Below are 21,339 nucleotides of genomic sequence, written 5' to 3'. Positions count from 1 at the left end.
AGCTACCAATTAATTAATAAAAAGAAAATTTGAAATAATTGTACTGATTCTTCCCCCCTCCCCCGCCGCCGGCGGGGTGGGCCAACGAAATAATTGTACAGATATTTGTTCTTTTCTGCTTTGTTTCCTAAAGGAACTGCCGTTTGGACCGCGCTTGACTGATCAGCACCGAAAGCATAAAGAGTTGTCGTCGACCAAATCAAATAATTTCACTACTTAGCTCAACCAGTTGTATCAAGGAAGCTCTGATGTGATTCAGCTTATTTTTATTTTCTTTTTGTGTTTGCATCTCAGCAAGTTCCCTCTCCTTCCCTTCATGGTGTTCTCCCTGATTTCAATTCGACTCCCATTCCCCGTTGCTGGAAAAGAGGTTTGCCAATGAGGGCCGAGTTCCGTTGGTCCGTTGAAATTCATAGTCGATTTTATCTGATGAGATGAATTTACCTTTCCCCTTTTTGGTTTTGCTTTTGACCATTGAGCACTCGTCTTTATATTATTTTCAGAGCGCCACCAAATGAAAAGGAAATGTGACGATCCTTCGGGGAAGCCTGCTGTTGGCAACTTACATTAATATAAACCTGCAAGTTCTCAGATCTGTGAGATTACTGTATCATGGCGCAAGGAGCAGGATCTTCTTCCGTCACCCGCAGATGGAGCTATGATGTGTTTCTTAGCTTTCGGGGGAAAGATACTCGCTTGAATTTCGTCAGTCATCTCTACGAGTCTCTTCGACAAAGCGGCATCCGTACCTTCATTGATGATGAATCCCTCGATGCAGGGAAAGAAATCCGACCGTCTCTTTTTGAAGCCATCAAGGAATCCAGGATAGCCATCATAATTTTCTCCCAAAACTATGCAACTTCAACCTTCTGTCTGGATGAACTTGTCCAGATCATTGAGTGTTTCAAAGAAGAAAGTCGTTTGGTGTGTCCAGTGTTTTATCATGTGGATCCCTCATATGTGCGACATCAGACAGGGAGCTACGGACATGCTTTGGCTGATCTGCAGAGCAGACCGGGAATAAAGGATGAGACGTTGCGGAAGTGGAGGTGGGCTTTGTCTCAGGCAGCTGACTTGTCAGGCTGGCATTTTCAACTTGGGTATCCCCTCTTTTTCTTATTGTTATTTTCCATCCAATTTTTTAGACTTTTTCTTGTAAGTAAAATACATTCACTTTCTTTTTATCTTATACTCATTATATATTATACGAATATAATATATTTTCTTATAATTGTGACCCAAGGTAAAATTATGCTCCTTACAGAATAAGCATATTTTAAATTATTTATATTAGAAATGAGCTTGTGTTTCACAACTACGAGAGGAAGGTGAAAACATTTTAATTTCTAGACAATATGGAATATCTGTTATATTTTTAAAATTCTTGTTTATAATTGTAAATTTATGATTTAGAGGCATAGACCATATTTCTCATCTTGAAAATTGTTTATTTTATCCGCATTCTCATTCCGTTTCGTTCTATAATTGGCCCATCAATATACATATCTTTGGTTTGAATAAGGGATAAACTTTTATGAGCAGGATTACAAAAGAACAAGAGCATATTAAAACGATTACTCGTGAAGTCTCTGCCAAGATTAATCGCACTCTTTTAGAAGTTGCAGATTATCCAGTTGGCCTTGAGTTTCGAGGGAAAGAAGTAATTTCACTTCTAGATCTTGGATCTAACAAAAACCCACTGATGGTTGGAATTTGTGGCATTGGTGGGATAGGTAAATCAACAATTGCAAGAGCTGTGTATAACTCAGTTGCTGATAATTTTGATGGTTTGTGTTTTCTTGCTAATGTTAGAGAAATTTCTTACAAGCATGGCTTGTCACATCTTCAAGAGACATTACTTCATAAATTGGTGAGGGAGAAGGAACTCAAATTGGGTGATTTCTATGAAGGAATTTCAATAATAAAGAATAGGCTCCAAAACAAGAAGATTCTTTTAATTCTTGATGATGTTGACAAAGCGGAGCAATTACGAGCATTAGCTGGAAGCTGTGAATGGTTTGGCCTAGGAAGTAGAATCATTATCACAACAAGGGATAAACAATTGTTAGCAAGTCGCGGAATTCAAAGAATTTATGTTGTCAAGGGATTAAGTGCTGATGAATCTCTTCAGTTAATCAAATGGCATGGCTTTAAAGAGCTTACAAGGGATTTAGATCATTACAAGGATGTTCTGAATCGTGCTGTAAAATATTCATGTGGCCTTCCATTAGCCTTGGAAGTGATTGGCTCTAATTTATGTGATAAAGAAGTTGATGTATGGAGTTCTGCATTAAATGATTATGAAGCTATACTTGATAGAGATGTTTTTGAAGTCCTTAAATTAAGCTATAATGCTTTAAGCAGAGAAGAACATAAGGAAATTTTTCTTGACTTGGCCTGTTTTTTTAATGGTGAGAAGTTGGGAGGCATCATAAATATGATGATGAGTTTTCGGGGTGTTGAACCAACACATGCCATTAATGTGTTGACAGATAAATCTCTAATAAAGATTAAAGAAGATCGTGTGATAATGCATGACTTGATTGAAGATATGGGTAAAGAAATTGTTCGGCAACAATCACGAAAAGAGCCCGGGAAACGCAACAGGTTATGGTGTTATGAAGACATTCTTGATGTCTTCCAAAATAACACGGTGCGAGCACAACAAAAATGACTCTGTTTAATTCTTACATTTATATGACTTTTGAATTACCTAAACTTTGGCATTTATTGTGTGCTTTTCATTTTAAAGGGCACTGATGAAATTGAAGTCATAATTCTTGACTTACCCAAAGATAAAGAAATCCAATGGAATGGCAAGGCATTTATGAAGACGAAGAAGCTTAAAGTGCTTGTCATAAAGAATGCAAGCTTTTCTGAAGGCATCAAATATCTCCCAAATAGTCTCTGCGTGTTAGAATGGAAGGGGTACCCTTTTAAGTTTTTGCCATCTAATTTTCATCCAAAAAAACTCATCCATCTTGATTTGTCCAATAGTTGTGTGGTGCTCCAACCTTTTAATAAGGTATGCTTATATACGTACTTGCTCCAACCTTTTAATAAGGTATGCTTATATACGTACTTGTAAAACTAAGCCCTTTTTCATTTTCTTTATCTAACTTCTTTTCCCATTTTCAATTTTGCAGAAATTGGAGAGTTTAGGTTGCATGAATTTTAGCAACTGTAAATCCTTGAGCCAATTACCAAACCTGTCGGGAGTTCCTAATTTAACAGAATTGTGGCTTGATGGTTGTACAAACTTAATTGAAATCCATGATTCCCTTGGATTCTTGGATAAACTTAGAGTATTGAGTGCCATGCGATGCAAAAACTTGAGGACTTTGCCACCTACTTTTAAGCTATCATCCCTTGAACATCTTAGTCTATTTGGATGTTCAACTCTTCAATGTTTTCCTGAAATATTAGAAAAGATGGAGAAGTTGAAGACACTTGATTTGGAGAGTACGGCCATTGCAAAACTGCCATCTTCAATTTGCAACCTTGTTGAGCTTGAAACCTTAAACATGGAGGCATGCCCTAATCTTAAGCAATTACCAGCTAGTATTTGTATGTTGCCAAAACTATTGGAACTATCAACAAATTTTTGTGAAGGGATGAAGCATTTCAGGAAATGCGAAGGTGAAAAAGAAGCAAGCTTAGACTGCATAACCATTTCGACCAACGAAAAAGAAGGCAACTCAGCCATGTCTTCAAGAAAACATTTCCGTTTCTCAAATTGCAACTTAACAAATGACTCTCTTGCTCTATGTGTCTTCTGTATTCCTGATGTTGTACATTTAGATCTAAGGTTTAATAGTTTCACAACTCTTCCAGCATGCATAGAAGAATGTGAGAATTTAAGGTATCTTTTGCTGGATCATTGTGTGCCATTGCAAAAAATTGTGAGGATGCCACCAAAATTGGAAACATTCAGCGCCATAGGTTGCACTTCTTTGTCTAAGTCATCCAAAAAAAGAGTATTGGATCAGGTCTCTGCCCCCTCCCTAATCTTTTCTTAATCATCTTCCTTAGGTACTTACAGTTTATTTATCATTTTATGGTATTATATGTAATTTGCAGGCATTCTACTTTGGAAATGGGAAAAGAAACTTTATCTTGCCGGGAAAAAGAATCCCTCAATGGCTTGACTATTATAGTCGAGGAAGCTCCGTGTCTTTTTGGATTCGTGATAAGGTCCCAAAATTTGCTCTTTGGTTTCTTGTTGAAAATGACCAAGTTGGTCCTTACAAATGTGTATTCTCAATGCACATCAATGATACCAAGTTAGATATTTCTTCTGGATGGCTTTCAAAATCAGTTATACTGGCCAATCATATATACATATGTGATATGGAAATCATAATTGAGAAGGTTAGACCCCGTCTTGCAAATAGATGGAATCATGTGAGGGTTTCAATCAAGAGCAAAGCACGAAAGATAAAAGTGGAAAAAGAAATTTCTATAGCAGTTCATGTATACAGGCAACAAAATGACTCGGAAAATATTCGATTCAAGGACCCTAGAACACACCTTGATTGCAACTCGTGGCAAAAGAAACAACCACCACCTCAAGATTGGGAAGAGCTCGAAGATGAAATCAATGAGGATTCAAATTCAACAAAATTTGCAGAGTCAATCCAAAAAATCACGCCTTATCAAGGTATGCCCCATTTTTCTTGCATTTTGTGTTAGTGCAATACTACCTCTAGTCCTTAATAGAAGACCTAGTTGACTAATAGAGAGAGAGATTAAGGAAATTATTAAATTACCTAATTATAACATATATTACATTATCTCTCTAAAATATTTATGTATATCATTAAATTATATATCAATTTATAAGTAAGTTACATTATTTTGGAAAAGAACAATAAACATAAAAATCTCAAAGTAATTTAGTGATTTTCTTAATCTCTTCAAATTAATTAACTATATCTTATATTAAGGATCGGAGGTAATATATTCTTTTCAATATAAATGCTTAAGTTATTTTCCATGACTGGTGTACTCTGGCCAACTTTAGCTAAAGGCGCCGGGCATATGAAGTCTCCGCAGACTTGAAAAGAGTATTCAACGAATTCACCGAACTCACTTATGAATATATCTTTTATTTGGGACTTATATGTAATTTTTCATGAATTATTTGAAGCAAAACAAGAGGTTTATATAATGCATTAATGTTTGCCACTAGAACAGCTACTATTTTGATACTATCAACAAGTTGGTCTAGATTTTGAACTAGTTGTCGGTTATGTTAAAACATTGACGAATCTGTGACCAACAATTTCTTGATTTTCTCGAAGTAGTTTTTTTTTTTTTTAACTTGTAAAAATATTTTGAGCACTTTACAGCCCCCCATGCATTTTCTTTTTCCAAATTCTTGCTCCTTACGTATCCCATCCTAAATTCGTCCGTGTTAGGAAAACCATAAAAATTCAACTTTGCGTCAATTTTTTATAATATATAGCAGACTTTCTTGCCAAACGTGCCCTGGAGAGTGCACCAAGCTTTCGAGTGTCTGAACCTGAGGATCTTGACTTCGCTTGAGGATGTAAATCCTCAATCGTATAGTAGTGTGTGCGTGTGTGTGTGTGTATGCGTCGGTCAACTTCTCCCGGCCGCCAACATTAAGTGATTATAATTAATTAATTGATGGTCGAATTCTCTCTAGTTCCTCCTCACTTTTCCTCTGGTCTGTTCATTAAATTTGAACAAAGAAAAATCCCATAAGAAATAATCTGGAAATTATTAAATCTCAAATTAAAATTTTTACATTTTGATATGTTCCCTGTGCTTGATTTGCAAATAACAATTTACTACCTCCGGTCCTAATTATAAGAGTTAGTTGATTAATTTAAAGAAAATAAGCTAAGTTAGTTAGTTGTAATAAATAAGTGTTGTCTTTCCTAAAATATCCTTACTAATTAAGTGTGTTCGCTAAAACTATAATTATTAAAAGGATTATCTTGAAAAAAAATTGAGTAAATATGAGATATAAAATGGATTGGAGTCTTATATTTATGCCTGATATAAAAATCAAACAGGGTCTTATATTAAGGACTGGAGGTAGTATTTATGTAAAAATTCTTGATTTAGGATTTAATAATTTTCAGTTTTGTTTTGTAGGATTTTCTTTTCAAACAATTTTAGATTTAGCACTTTATAAAATAATGTGTTATATTTTGTGTTTTGTAGTTTTATATTGTTCAAATCAAATTTAACTTGCTTTCAATTTATTTCATTTGGTTTCTTGCAAAAGCAGAACCCATGAGTGCTGAGCTTGTGAGTGGAGCGTTTGATTGGCTGGCGCAAGGAGCAGGAACTTCTTCTATCGCCTGCATGCAAGGAGCAAGAGCCGTATTCAGGGGTGATCCCTGCGCATTTCTCAGCGGAGGCATGAGTCGTCTCTTCATTCATGACTTGCTCAACTCAAACGGAGAAACCCAACTGTTCCTTTCCAGACGCATCAAGGAAACCATGATGGCCATCATAGTTTTCTCCAAAATCTATGCAACCTCAACCATCTGTGTGGATGAAATTGTCCAGATTATGAAGTATTTTGAAAAAGAAAGTCGGCGGCTATATTCAATGTTTTATTATGTGGATCCATCAGAGTTGCCACCTCAGACAGCTCGTCACGGACGAGCTCTTCCTAATTTGCACAAAATATCGAATAAGAGTTATCATCGTTGGCTTTGGTTGCGTGAAGAAGTCAGGCGGTCGCGCGGGCTTCGACTCGTGCGTCGCTTGGGTACGTCCTCTTTTTTTCTTATTGTTATTTTCCATGCAGTGTTTTGGATTTTTAATGACTGGAATGCATGCACTTTGTAACATTATATTTTTAAAAAAATAAAAAAATTGTTATTCTAAAAGATAAAATAAAATAATATTTTGTTATTATTAATTTTTTTAAAAAAACCCTAGTTTTTTTCATTGGTGAAAAAGCCGACGGTAATTAAGAGGAAGAAGAAAAAGGGATAGGGTTATTTGGATGCCTGTTTTGTCTTTTTTATTTTCACGTAGTATTTTATTGTCATTTTTCTCATGATATTTCACCACCCAAAAAACAAAATCCATATTATAGAGAACTTTTGCGCATTCTCAAAATTAATTTTTTGCAATTGTAAAATGTAGAACTTAGGGTCGTTGAGGTTGCCACGACTAAGCAAATTGTTGGTTTTGATTTTAAACAAACATTCCATTTGAATTTTATTTATACTCTAATGATTCAAAATTAACTGAATTTTATTCTCAAGCCTCGGTGCCCCCCGACTTGGAAGACATATGAGCCTGTTCATGGCTTTCATCTGGAAGCGATAGCGGAGTAGGCATCGAGGGAGGAGAGGAGAGAAAGGGCAGGGCAGTCGGAATCAGCGAGGGTCATGAGAGAATCAACGGAAAAAGGAGGCAGGATGGAGGCGAGGCCATGGATGCGAGAGCGAAACTTCGAAACGGATTCCCACCGTGAGTGCACGACCAGTGGTACGGAAATGGACTTGGAGGATTCATTACGTCCGCCATCAGACATTGATTGTGTAGGAACAGGGCAAGAGGTTGAGTTCCAGCCGGATGAAGAAAACAAGAAATCGGTTGAAGTGGAATCGTTAGGAATTTCTGTAAAGAGGTTTTTGGAATGGGTAGTGTTAGTGTCGCCTTTCTTCTTTTCGGGAATGACTACGGTGGCCATGAAGGAGGTGATTCCCAAATCTGGACCTTTCTTTATGTCTGCATTTCTTCTAATTCCTGCTGGCTTTCGTTGCTTCCCAAGGTCGACCTTTCCCATCTGGTTTTTACACTTGCCTGTCCGTTTCTCTCGTTGCTACCGTTGATGCTACTTGTTTTCAGGTGTGTGCCGTCTTGCGTGTTCCTTCGTATATTCAGTGATGTTATATCACTTGGTGCTTGCTTTTTCACTTTTCAGTGAACTTATAACTGGTATTAAGATAGTAATGGTTTGCTGTAGGGCTTTCTCACCACATCCGTGCATGATGATGTAGTTGAAGGGTGTTAAATGCGATTCTGAAGGTACCAACACTGCAGAAATCAGGTTAGAAAATTTGAATCTGAGTGGGACAATTGACGCAAAATCATTGTGTAGGCTTAAGAAGCTGTGGGTTTTGAGCTTAGCTGAGGTTGAAGGAGACATGAAAAAGCTGAAGAAATTAGAAGTCCCTTCAGGGACATCGATAAAATTGGAACAATCCACAGAGTATTAGCATGGCCCCTGCGCAAGGATGACACGCACAAATCGAGAAAACGCTGAAGAAAAAAGAGAGATTTGGTTTGAACGAAGGAGGAGTTCCGGGAAAAGATATTATTCTGCCATATCTCCGTTTACTTCAGTATTTCTAATCAAAATGTTCTTTCTAACGGTCGGCACAGTGACATTTTTGGGCCATTTTTGAATGCATTTTATTATGGTGTTCCTTTTAAGTATTAATAGGTAGAGTTACTCCTTCACCCTTAATTTTAACGTGTAAAGAATAGAGATGTTTGACAATTTATGGGATAGCTATCGTTTTGGATAGGGGTGTCCACAGGACGGGTGCAAGACACCCCATCCTGATATTTCTTCACAAAGAAAAATAATGAAGTTGGGTTGGGATGATCATAATAATTGTGATTTGCTCAACAAATAGGGCATATTTACGCAAAAACTAGATCCCAATTGACATCATCCTGCAGGGCTTTACTCAGTGTACTTGTTGGTGAAATTTTTGTACAAGCGAGCACAATTGATATTGGTGATACTGATAAAGAGGAGATTTTCTTTAGCAGGAAAGTTTACAAAATTTGGGATAATTAATAACTTAGTGGAAGGTCTCATATGCATTGGCTGTTAGCTATATGGTTTGATATACAGGCTTTTCATGATAAAAATTTATTCATATTCCTTCTTACTCTAATTGTCACTGCTAAGATAGCATTTAGGATTATTTTATGCGCTGCAAGCTCTTAAAATTTCGGATTCTTAAAACTATATTCTTATTTGCTTATTTTTCATGTTTTGCGGTCAAGAAACCACATAATGTTATACATGTGGTTGTAAAAATTTCTTTTATTTTCCGTGTTAGCCATATCGACTTGTCTAATAGGTATACTTTTCGGTATCTATATTTGTGGGATGAATCAGATTATACGCCGATCATTCAGACCAGAGCCGCAGAAATCTTGTTCGGGAACATCAAGGCTGAAAAAGTCTCTTCAAGTTATAGATGGCAAATGCTTAAATTAAATGTACCTGATGAGTGATGAGGGACGGAATTTAAGGAGTGAAGAACACCAACATGAAAAAAATAAATAAATATGTTGGAAAAAAAAAACGCAAATAAATAAATACAAGAGGCAAGTTATGGGACAGGGATAGGACACCACAAGTCCTGTTTGTTATGTAATACTTCCTCCGTTCCTTATTATAAGAGACAAATAACCACATAACGTTGATTAAAAAAACAGTTAAAATTAGTTGAGGACAATTAATATGTAAAGAGTATAATGTTTTTTCCAACAATGCCCCCATTAATAAGGAGAGAGAGTATGAGAGAGAACAATTAAATTATTAAAAAGAAGAGAAGTAGGAGGAAGAGAGAGTATGAGTTGGAGACAAAATAAATAGGGGTAAAATAGGAAATCAATACAAAAAAATAGAGACAACTTTTAAGTGTCTCTTATATATGGGAACATGCCATAAGCATCAAATGTCTCTTATAATAAGGAACGGAGGGAGTATTGAAAATTAGGGGTAAAAATTGAGATTGAGATTGAAAAAATCAACTAAAAGAGTTTTTAACATAAGTAATTGCTTACTACATAGAATTGGATAAACCCATATATGTGGGATTAGAAAATATCATGAGGGGAGGTAGTATTCCCTAATCTCACCTCTATGAGTTCATCCAATCCCATGGGACAAGTACTTGTTCATACTAAATTTTTTTTAAAATAATTTTTTTCAATTACAATTACAGTCCTTATCCCTCCTTTTCAATGCTTCATACTAAACCAAAACAAAGGTCATCTACAGTCCTGTCCCACCTGGCCTCTTTCTCACTTGGTCTCTTTCTTGTCCCGACCTTAGGACTATCTCGTCCAAGTCCTACTTGAGACGGGTTCATCTAGTTCTAAAATGATTGGGAGCAAGATAGGCCAGCTGGGATGCATAATTTTGAATTCACAAGTGATTTTGGCATTCATATAGGTGTTTGGTTTTTGATTCATAACTGATTTTAATGTGCACGAGGTAATCTGATCAAGAAATCCATGGATTTCACACTTAAAATTACATAGTACTTCTATCTATTAATTTCTATTCTTTTAGGATGCATTCTTTAAATTGCGGATATGCAAATTGCAAGGTGACAAGCAAAGGATCATTCCGTAAGATGATGATTGTATTTTGAAACCCAGAACTTAGCAGTACCTATTTTGTTTTGATTTCTCCTAAATCAGATTCTCATGGTTGCATAAGACATCATATGCAATGGAAATATTAAACTACACAATGATAGGTTTCAAAGGACTCAAGGCGCCCAACAGTATGGCATAACCTGTAAGGGACATTTCTCTCTTTCGATATGTTAAGCGACCGAATTACCGTTCTTGCTGTATTTTCAGCAATGGATACAGAGGATAGCTCATTTTTTCCTATTGGATGAGGGTGGCAAAATTAGTTTTATCATTTTTTTTCCAGGAAAAAAGAACAAAAATTACAAATAAATCTGTAACATGGGAGACAGGCCACCCTGCATGCTCCCCTGGATCCGTCACTGTACATTTTCAGTCTTAATCTATGCATTTCATATTTTTCCAAAACAGTTTGAATTTCCAGCACAAATTTACTTAAATCCCATCTTTCACAGGAATGTCGGAGCTGATTCTATATCCTGCTATAAATATTTTTCCATCACTAAATACAAAAGAAAGAAATATATTTGAAGTTGAAGAATATAAACCTCAAAACAATACTCTGCAAATTGTAGGCAAATCGTTTAAATATGGCGAAATTTTAGGTTTCTTCGAATTTGAGAGAGGTTTTGCTATAATCATTATGTTAAAAACTCAGGATGACAAAAAGAATCAATTTTATGAATGAAAACTTCCAGCAGGATGGCCGCGGAGAAAACGGATAAATACCCATGATTCACTACTTTACTTAATCAAGAAAATCAATTGCATAACATAAAATGACAAACAACCAGAACGGTTAAAAGATTAACAAGTCCATCGTGTTCATTGCTGGTTCAAGAGGGATGACACAGTAATTGGCAGAATTTAATAGACACAAGAAGACACCAAGGTCCCTTTTTTATAAGATTTTAGTAATATGACCCAAATCCCAAGACAGATTAGCAACCATTTATTATAATCTATGAATAAATCCAATGTTATGCCTTCCACCTCTTCCATGAAGACAAGATCATGCGTTCCCCTGCTTCAGAAAATACATACAGAGCAAAAACGGACAAGCGATTGAAAAGACCTTTTTCGGCTAGAAAAATATATACACACAAAATGAAACAGAAATATGCTATTACTTTGATTCATTTGCAAATTCCTTTCATTTAACATATGGAAATAAAAATTTTCCTGGTCATCAGGTCCTCGATCACCACTTTTAACAATATAAACCATTATATACGATTCCCGTTAGTTTCTTAAAGGAAGATTTCTTTTCAGGCCTTTCATCGTCTTCACTGTGTAACTGGCATGGCTGCAGCCAAAAAAAGAAACACAATGAAGTGTGATTTGAAGTTGAGAAAACGATAACAAAACGTCATTTCGAAGCAGAGTAGTTGATTTTTTTTTAATTTTTTTATTTTTTGCTTTTCGAAGTTCAGAAAAAGGAAAGATGCATGCATTTCTTCATAAGGAAATGTTAGATTTTTGGGCTTGGATCCGCCCTTGATGGGCCGAATTATTTGACCGGGTATAAAGAGAATATATCAATCAAATATCCAAGCGATATCGTGATATGTTTGACTTGGTCAAACACCCTGAATCATATCCAATCGGTTACGATATAAATCTAATTAATTTATATTAAATTAATTAATTTATATTGTGTAGATTAAATATATATTAAGTATATATATTTAGAATTAATTGAGATTGATTCTGGATTTGAATTCAAAATATCATGATATTATGAGATAAGGATATATTATATCTTATCTTAGATTTTATCTGATGGGCTCAGTGGATATTTTTATGCTACCCAAAATATCCCTGACAAAAGCTATAAATAGAGGCTTCCCCCCATCAGTTCAAATCACTCCAGTAGTAGAGTTTTCCTACTATCTCTCTCTCTCTCTCTTATTTTCTTTCTTGCAAAAGTGGTGCTCTGCTGTGCACTTAAAAGCTTAGACTTTTATAGTCTAGCTTAAGCGTGAGCTAAGAAGATCCGACCGACCCGACATAAGATCCGACCCGATATGTTTTCGATCCATTCTCCAATTTTTTCTGACATTGGCATCAGAGCCGAGATGTTCTTGAGGCTCTCAATATATGTGTGCATATATATATTACACGCTCATTTTTTTCCGCTGCATCGTGAATATGCCGTATGCAATTCGAACTCTATATGCTTGTGTTTTAAATTCACATGCACACTCCGTTTATATAAGTGAAGTTCGAAAACATTACCTATTATTCCGTAAGGCTTAAAAACGTGATCGAAGTCTACTTTCTGAAGCTTCCAACGTCGGTCGTTCGAACCATTTTTTTGGGTCTTTAAAATTGATGTTTTTTAAAGAAAATAAACCCATAGAGTTGTAGAGCACGAAAATACAAGTCCATAGACACCTAAAATGCATAAAACGGAGCTCGGAGGAGGAAGATACGGCGGTTCGAAAATGGCGGGTCGCGACGGACCCGCCGGAGCTCCAGCCGGATCTAGGGCGACCCGGCTGGAGGTCAGGGACGACCTGACCAGCCCAAAACGGCGTCGTTTTGGGCTGGCCAGGACGCAGCGTTTCACTTTAAGTGAAACGATGCATTTCGGGTCCATGGACCCGGATCCCCTGAAAGTCGGGTCGGTAGACCGACCCGACCGAAATTTTACAAAAAAAAATTTAAAAATTTTTTTTTTGGACGCGCCATGTGGACGCGTGGGGTCCACCTAGGGACCCTTTGGTCATAAAAAGCACATATATAGACTCCTTGAGACGTGAGGAATCAGATGGAATAGGTCAGGTGACGGCGGGAGGCCGGAAAGGCGGCGCGTGTATGACACGCGCCGGTCCCGAGAGTGGGCGAACCTAGCCCTTAAAAAAATAAAATAATAATAATAAAAATTTTTGCTTATTGGGGCGCGTGAGGGCGCGTGAAGGGCTATTTTTGAGCCCTGTTTGACCTGAAATATTTCTAAAATCATGAGCTATGAATTAATATATTATGTGCTGTTTTTTTTATGACTTTTTGGGTATGAAAAATAGCAAATAAATGTTTTAAATATTTTTTTTTATTTTTCTTAACTTGTTCTTTTTGGGTTTAGGAAATGGCCAACTCAAATTCAAATTCTAACTCCTCTTTTGGAAAATATCCAACTTATTCTCCTCTTTCTGATGCTTCGAAATCTTCAAATTATTATGCTGCCGAAAGTACAAATAAAAGAAAAGCGCCTCAATCACAAGTAAACTCTAATGTACCTGAGGGGAGCAGTGGTAAAAGGAAATGTGTTCCTGACCAATAAGAGGAAGAAGTCTGCAGACCCAAGGACATAAATTTAATAGAAAAGATAGCAGAAAAGCATGCTGATGAATACAAGCATCAAAAGTGCCTATTTTCAAAATTGAGTTATTATGCTAAACAAATTGTCAATGAGCAAGACGCACTCTTTTTCTCAAATATTGCAATCCAATACAGAGAGGAACTGGGGAGGAGGGGACACATATTTAGTGAAGCATTTTTTAAACAATGTCTCTGTAGATGCTGGAAAGGTGTTAAAGAGAGTTTGAGAGAACCAATGATAAAATATATCATGAACGAATGAGTTTTTGTTCACATTTATATTTCTTTTCATTTAATGTTTACTCTTGAGACTGCATTTTTGGAATTATCCATTTTTTGGTAAACATTCATGCTTCAATAAATAAAGTTTTTTTTATTTTCAAATGCTTTATTTGAGTGGGAGTTTCATAAGGAAAACTCCAAATTGGGGATATGTTCAAAGAAAGTCAAAGGTAAGAAAGGTAAGAGACTAACCAGGAGTAATGGGATGGGAGCCAACCTAGTTGTCTCCTGATCATGAAAATGGTGAGACTCTTACCCAGACGACCTATGACCTACTTGAATAAAGTGTGTATACTGCATACCGTACTAAAATGCATTGTTGTCTATGTGATAGCACGATGTCTCAAAGAGGAATCAAGTCCATTATAGCTGACCTCGTAGGAGGTGACAAGCTGAACGAGACAATTACAGCATGTGGCGTCGTAAGATATCGTATGTCCTCGAAGAACAAGAAGTCACTGATGTGTTGACTACTTTTCTTCCAGAGCCTGAGGCAAATGCATCGCGAAGGGACCAGGACGGCTACGCGGCCTGGAAAAGAAGGGACACTATCGCCAGAATAACCATGCTAAGTGCCATGACTGACGATGTGTTGGTGCAATTCGAAACACACCCTTCAGCCTCTGCCATGTGGGCAGCACTGAAATCTGAATTTGACGGTACCTCTGCTGCGAGGCTTAGGAGACTCACCGTCAAACTTGATAATTTCAAGCTGGGTCCTAACACTCCCATAAGGCATCACCTAAGGGCAATGCAGAACTTAATAAGGGAGCTTAAGGAAGCCGGAGGCGCTTTATCTGATGAGCAACAGATTCAAGCTGTCATGAGATCTCTCCCAGCAAGTTGGGATACCATGAAGCACACCATTACTCATAATGAGAGTATAAAAACCTTTGCTGATGTAGCTCGCCACCTCCAACTGGAGGATGATCGGATGGAAACTGTGAAGCCTGTCAGTAAGGCATATTTAACTGAAGGAAAGGGAGGGGCAACCTCCCAAAACCAGTCCAAGAGAAGCAAAGGCTCTCAAAATAAGAAAGGCGGCCCTAAAGTAAAGAAAGGAAAGAGTTCCTTCAAGAAAGGCAAGAAACCTGCAAAGAAGCGGAACATAGCAACCATCAAATGCTATGCTTGCCAACAAAAGGGACATTATGCCAAGGACTTCCCTGAGCATAAAAAGGTATTGGATTCAGATTCAATACATTTCTCTTATGTTTCTAGCACTGCGTTTATTGCTGAAACTAATCCTGTTTGGGTTATAGACTCAGGGGCCACAGACCACGTGAGCAAGGATCGTGGGAACTTCACAGAATTTCGTCGGTTACCAGCAAGAAGCAGATGGCTATGTTGGGAACAACGCGAGAGTAGAAGTCAAAGGGATCGGTACTTGTGAGCTGACCCTGCATGGAGGAAGGACCCTAGTCCTGCAAATGTCCTCTACGCTCCGGAAATCCGACGAAATCTTGTGTCTGTCATTTCCTTAGTTAAATTTCGTTTTAATGTCTTTTTTCATGATTTCACAGTAGACATTTCGTATGGGACCAACTTTTCAGTTTCTGGTTATGTTTCGGATGGTTTCTTTGTTTTAGAAAATTTCAATGATAATTTTTCTAGTTCTTGCTATGCGCTTTCTTCCGATGTCAATTACGATATATGGCACGCTAGATTAGGACATATTGGTCAAGAACGCATGACCAAACTGGCAAAAGAGGGTTTGCTAGGAAACGTGTCCAAAAAGGAAATGTCTCTGTGTGAACATTGCCTTGCTGGCAAGAGCACAAGGAAGCCTTTCGGAAAGGCAACCAGGGTTAACCATCCTCTTGAATTGGTACACTCTGATATTTGCGGACCAATGAGTGTTAGGGCACGTCATGGAGCATGGTATTTTATTACCTTCATCGATGATTCTTCCCGATATGGCTATACTTACCTGATTTCCCACAAATCTGAGGCATTAGAGTGCTTTAGAAAATATCTCAATCTAGTGGAAAATCAGCTAGGTTCAAGAATCAAAGCCTTAAGAACTGACCGAGGCCGAGAATACCTCTCTGATCAGTTCAAGGAGCTCTGTGAAGAAAGGGGCATTGTTAGGCAACTAACAATCCCTGGCACTCCTCAACAGAACGGAGTTGCTGAAAGGAGAAATAGAACTCTCCTCGATATGGTTAGATCAATGATGGCACAAGCTGAGCTTCCAACCTCATATTGGGGAGATGCTCTTTTAAACTGCCACATTCATACTTAACCGAGTGCCTTCTAAATCAGTCACCACAACCCCTTATGAATCATGGACAAACCGCAAACCGGATCTAAGCATCCTAAGACCATGGGGGTTAGCGGCCTATATTCGTGATTCTTCCCATAAATATGACAAGCTAGAACCTAGGGGCAAAAAGTGTATCTTCATAAGATACTCTGAGAACTCTAAGGGGTATGTCTTCATTGGTGAAAATGATGACGGCTCAGTGACTGAGATAGAGTCAAGGGACGCAACATTCATAGAAACCGAATATCCTAGCAGAGGGAGTATTGATCGAACAAGCCGTCTTTATGAGGATGATGGCAATGAGGTACAACAAAGTGTTCCTCAGTCTACTGATCCGAGTGGGAGGGTTGAACCATTTTCACAACAAGGTTTAACCCAGTCACAGGAAGTAAGTCCTACAACAACCCCACTTAGGAGAAGTAACAGAGACAAAACTCCTAAGAGACGCTTCTCAATTGAAGGAGCAACCTTCATCGTTAGTCCAGAACACGATGAAGAAGACCCCGTAAGTGTTAAAGAAGCACTAACAGGACCTGCTAAGGAAAAATGGCAGAAGGCCTTACAAGAGGAAATGGATTCCATGGAATCCAACCAAGTATGGGAATTAGTTGATCTACCACCTGGCCGAAAGGCAATTGGGAGCAAGTGGGTTCTCAAGTACAAACGTAAGGCTGATGGATCAATTGATAAACCCAAAGCAAGGTTAGTTGCCAAAGGGTATACACAACGGGAAGGAGTGGATTACGCAGACACCTTCTCACCTGTTGTACGTTTCAACTCGATACGACTGATACTGGCTTTAGTAGCAAGTTTAGACTTAGAGTTACATCAGATGGATGTAAAAACCGCCTTCTTGAATGGAGAACTAGATGAGAAATCTATATGGAACAGCCTGAGGGCTTCATACAGAAAGGGAACGAACAAAAGGTTTGTAAACTATTGAGATCCATTTATGGACTCAAGCAATCATCTAGGCAGTGGTACTTAAGGTTCCACAAAGCTATAAGCTCCTATGACTTTGAAATGATCGAGGAAGATCACTGTGTTTATATCAAGCGGTTTGGAGACAACTTTGTCATTCTATCCCTCTATGTCGATGACATACTACTGGCTGGTACCAATCTTAAACTAATAAAGATGATCAAAGAGTGGTTATCCTTGAACTTCGAGATGAAAGACATGGGCGAAGCAGAATATATCTTAGGCGTTAAGATAAGAAGAGATCGTTCTAGAAAATTGCTGTCATTGTCACAAAAGGCATACATAGCAAAGATTCTTGAGCGTTTCAATATGAGAGACTGCAAGCCTATGGATACCCCTGTGGTTAAGGGACATAACCTAAGTGAGGAAATGCGCCCTACAAAACAATGCGATATAGAACGCATGAAGAGAGTCCCATACTCAAGTGCCGTTGGCAGCCTAATGTACGCCATGTTGTGTACCAGGCCAGACATATGCTTCGCAGTCGGACTTGTGAGTCGATTCCAATCCAATCCAGGAGTCAAACACTGGGAAGCTGTAAAGAGGATTATGAGATATCTAAAAGGAACCATGGACTATGAGCTATGCTATCAAGGAAATGGCCTTCGTGCGGAGGGTTATTCCGATGCTGATTGGGCAGGAGACCTGGACGAGCGACACTCGACGTCAGGCTATGCTTTCCTACTGAATAACGGAGCAATCTCCTGGAGCAGCAAGAAACAAACGTGTGTGTCTCTTTCATCCATGGAAGCAGAATATGTAGCTTGTTCTGCAGCTGTCCAAGAAGCTGTGTGGCTCAAAAGATTCTTAGTACGATTGGGAATCCATGGTGGGAGTGAGGGACCAACTCTGATTCACTGCGATAGTCAAGCAGCAATAGCCTATGCAAAGGACCCTAAGTACCACAATCGTACTAAGCATATAGACATAAAGTATCACTTTGTAAGGGATATGATCGCTAAGAAACAAGTGACAGTTCAATACTTGTCCACTCATAAGATGTTGGCAGATCCCCTAACCAAGCCTATAGCTAGAGATCCTTTCGTTAAGCATGTAAAGGCCTTGGGCATGCGTAGAGCATGATGTATTGAACTCCTTTTTCTTTTTGATCCTTTTTTGTTCAAATACGCAGGCACAAGGCATGTTGTACTGAACCTTTTCCTCTTACTTAGTAATTCAATGCATTTTATCCAGTTCAAAGAAATTTTTCTTGTACATTTGTGTATTTATACATGCATAGGCACAAGGTATGCAATACAAATATGTCGTACAGGTCACAAGGTTGGCTCACTCACACGAGCAACTGCCTCGCTATGTTCTCATGGGATATAGAAGGTTTGACAGCAGATGATCACCATGAGATGGTAGAGAAGAATCACTGCACAAATGTCACCTCAGCTAGACTGAGATGAGACCCATAAAAGTTTGGGCCGAATCATGGATAATGTGTCATCCATGAGACCTGTAGCCAGACAAGGAACTCTTCACTAGTAAGACGTCATATATAGTTGTGATGAAAGAGCTCCTGGTTCAAATGTTGGAGTGCATTTGGAACTTAAGTCTGTACGGTGCTATTAAAACCAAAAGCGACATACTCCACTTGGTGGATTGAGCACCGTAACATGCAATTCATACTGCATGAGCTCACTCAAATCCGCAACAAGGGACGTAGATGGAAGATCCCTGATCCATTACGGTGTGAGTCCCAGAAAGGAAATAAACCTTTCATAATGCCCTTAAGACTTAGACAACATCACAAGGTTTTGGTTTAGTGGCAGCTACTCTAGCCTAAACCCCATGGTCAAGAATGATGCGATCTAACGGGTCAAGACTGAGAAAGCGACTATGCCAAATCTAAATGATGAATAGTCAGAAGGAAGATTTATCCTGAAATACACATCTACGTTGGTGTCTGTGACATGTCCCTTGCAGGTTGAACAGAACAACTAAGCAAGTGTGGATACCATACGTATGAAAAAGGCAATCTGAGTAAACAAAATAACTCGAGAGGGATTAGATATGCCACAAGTAAAGTATATGGATAAAACTAGGGCATTCGAGGCAACAAGCATACAATTTGCAGGTACACCAAGGGTGTTCTTGTGTGCTGGTCCTACATAAAGGATTCCTAGTGCACAGGCGCCCGAATCGATGACGTCATGCCCACGCGGTCACGGCAGACACCTAGTATGAAGCAATGAAAGATTTAGCTATCGCACGATGGACAGCCCATCAAGTGCGAGTGGGAGATGTTAGATTTTTGGGCTTGGATCCGCCCTTGATGGGCCGGATTATTTGACCGGGTATAAAGAGAATATATCAGTCAAATATCCAAGCGATATCGTGATATGTTTGACTTGGTCAAACACCCTGAATCATATCCAATCGGTTACGATATAAATCTAATTAATTTATATTAAATTAATTAATTTATATTGTGTAGATTAAATATATATTAAGTATATATATTTAGAATTAATTGAGATTGATTCTGGATTTGAATTCAAAATATCATGATATTATGAGATAAGGATATATTATATCTTATCTCAGATTTTATCTGATGGGCTCAGTGGATATTTTTATGCTACCCAAAATATCCCTGACAAAAGCTATAAATAGAGGCTTCTCCCCATCAGTTCAAATCACTCCAGTAGTAGAGTTTTCCTACTATCTCTCTCTCTCTTATTTTCTTTCTTGCAAAAGTGGTGCTCTGCTGTGCACTTAAAAGCTTAGACTTTTATAGTTTAGCTTAAGCGTGAGCTAAGAAGATCCGACCGACCCGACCCGAGATCCGACCCGGTATGTTTTCGATCCATTCTCCAATTTTTTCTGACAGGAAAAAATAAGGCCACATCCTTTTCTTCAGTGATCGAAGCAAAGAAATGTTAAGATGTTATTCATTTGAGTACAGACCTTGCTCGATGGATTAGAGCGGAGAGACACGCAGCCACGGAGGCTATCGACGTTCGGTTGTTGACCGAAAACACGACGGAAATCATCATGAGAGCGGGTGAGTTCCGAGCCGGGCACATCATAACCACGATCTCGAAGCATTTCACACACCGTCCGGCGAGCATAGAAGTACGTAGAGCTCTCCACGCTCCCTTGGTCAACGAAATCAGTAATGCAGTAGTTTCTGTTTCCACTGCCAACTTCTGCGGTGGCGGTGCCTCTTCCGTTTCCGTTTAGGTGAAGTTCGCCATTGTCGCTCGCTGCGGTAACGTCTGCGAGAGCTGAGCGAGTCGGTGCGCGAGCTTCCGGTTCGTACATGCAAAGGGAGGGAATAATATGTGGAAAAGCCTTTTTTGATTATGAGGTCCAACATGCGGGTTCAATCCCGCATGATGAAATTTCTGATGTTCTTATTTCTCAGTTAGTTAGTTGGAATATTCTTTGTGAAGAATTTTCACTTTTTAATCTCATTATAATCTTTGGTGGGGATTCTCACAATAGTTTGCTTGTGGTTTATTAGTACTACTCGCAAGCAGTTTTGAACTTAAGGTCCACATCCTTGCATGTTAGGTCATAATAATTTGTCCAGTTATGTTCAGAAATATTTCATATATATTCCTATTTACATAGATATCTTTATATCTTAGTTCAAGATTTGAGATTGAGATTACGCTAATATAATTTTTGATCTCTCAAGTATATTTTTATTTTGATTTTCATTCCTTAAATTTCAAACAATAAATTTTGGTTTTTTAAGAGGCATAATGATCTAAGTTTTTGTTGGAGTATAAGAACTAATATTTTAAATAAAAAAAACTTGAGAAATCAAAACCTATAGTTTATAACTTGAAAAACTAAAATCAAAATGAGAGTAAACTTAAAAGAATATAATTTGTGTTAATATTTTGAGATTTCATCTTTACTACATGATTTTTCTCTATATATCAGTAGTGTCATCATTGTATTTTTATTTTAAGCTCTTTTGAAATTCTATTCATATTTTAGCTACTTAACTTTGAGTATATGTTATTGGCAGCTTTTACATAGATATTAACTATATTTTATTAACTATTAATAATTTTTATTTAGCAAAACGGCACTCTTTCATTTTATTTACAATTTTTGCA

The 21,339-nt window shown here is 37.9% G+C and overlaps 1 protein-coding gene and 1 pseudogene across 1 annotated transcript; both read left to right on the top strand.

Moving 5' to 3' along the window:
* Positions 1-612: 612 nt before the first annotated feature.
* On the top strand, positions 613-7,288 carry LOC114740341 (putative disease resistance protein At4g11170). Its single transcript, XM_028928471.1, has 7 exons — positions 613-1,100; positions 1,543-2,653; positions 2,753-3,025; positions 3,147-3,989; positions 4,081-4,660; positions 6,263-6,751; positions 7,257-7,288. The coding sequence occupies exons 1-7, from the start codon at positions 613-615 to the stop codon at positions 7,286-7,288; spliced, it is 3,816 nt and encodes a 1,271-aa protein (XP_028784304.1).
* An 880-nt stretch (positions 7,289-8,168) lies between these two features.
* Positions 8,169-8,280, top strand: LOC114740364 (uncharacterized; annotated as a pseudogene).
* The last annotated feature ends 13,059 nt before the right edge of the window (positions 8,281-21,339 follow it).

Source organism: Neltuma alba, unplaced genomic scaffold (genome assembly GCF_004799145.2).
Source record: "Neltuma alba isolate B1F8T4 unplaced genomic scaffold, ASM479914v2 tig00003123_pilon, whole genome shotgun sequence".
NCBI lineage: Eukaryota > Viridiplantae > Streptophyta > Magnoliopsida > Fabales > Fabaceae > Neltuma > Neltuma alba.
Note: the sequence above shows the minus strand (reverse complement) of the source record. Positions and strands in the feature narration are given on the sequence as shown.

Bases quoted from the DNA above. Each gene is read 5' to 3' on its own strand.
- LOC114740341 (XM_028928471.1), top strand. From the start codon at position 613: ATGGCGCAAGGAGCAGGATCTTCTTCCGTCACCCGCAGATGGAGCTAT. The intron at 2,654-2,752 runs GTGCGAGCACAA...TTCATTTTAAAG, and splicing joins ATGTCTTCCAAAATAACACG to GGCACTGATGAAATTGAAGT. The intron at 3,026-3,146 runs GTATGCTTATAT...TCAATTTTGCAG, and splicing joins TGCTCCAACCTTTTAATAAG to AAATTGGAGAGTTTAGGTTG.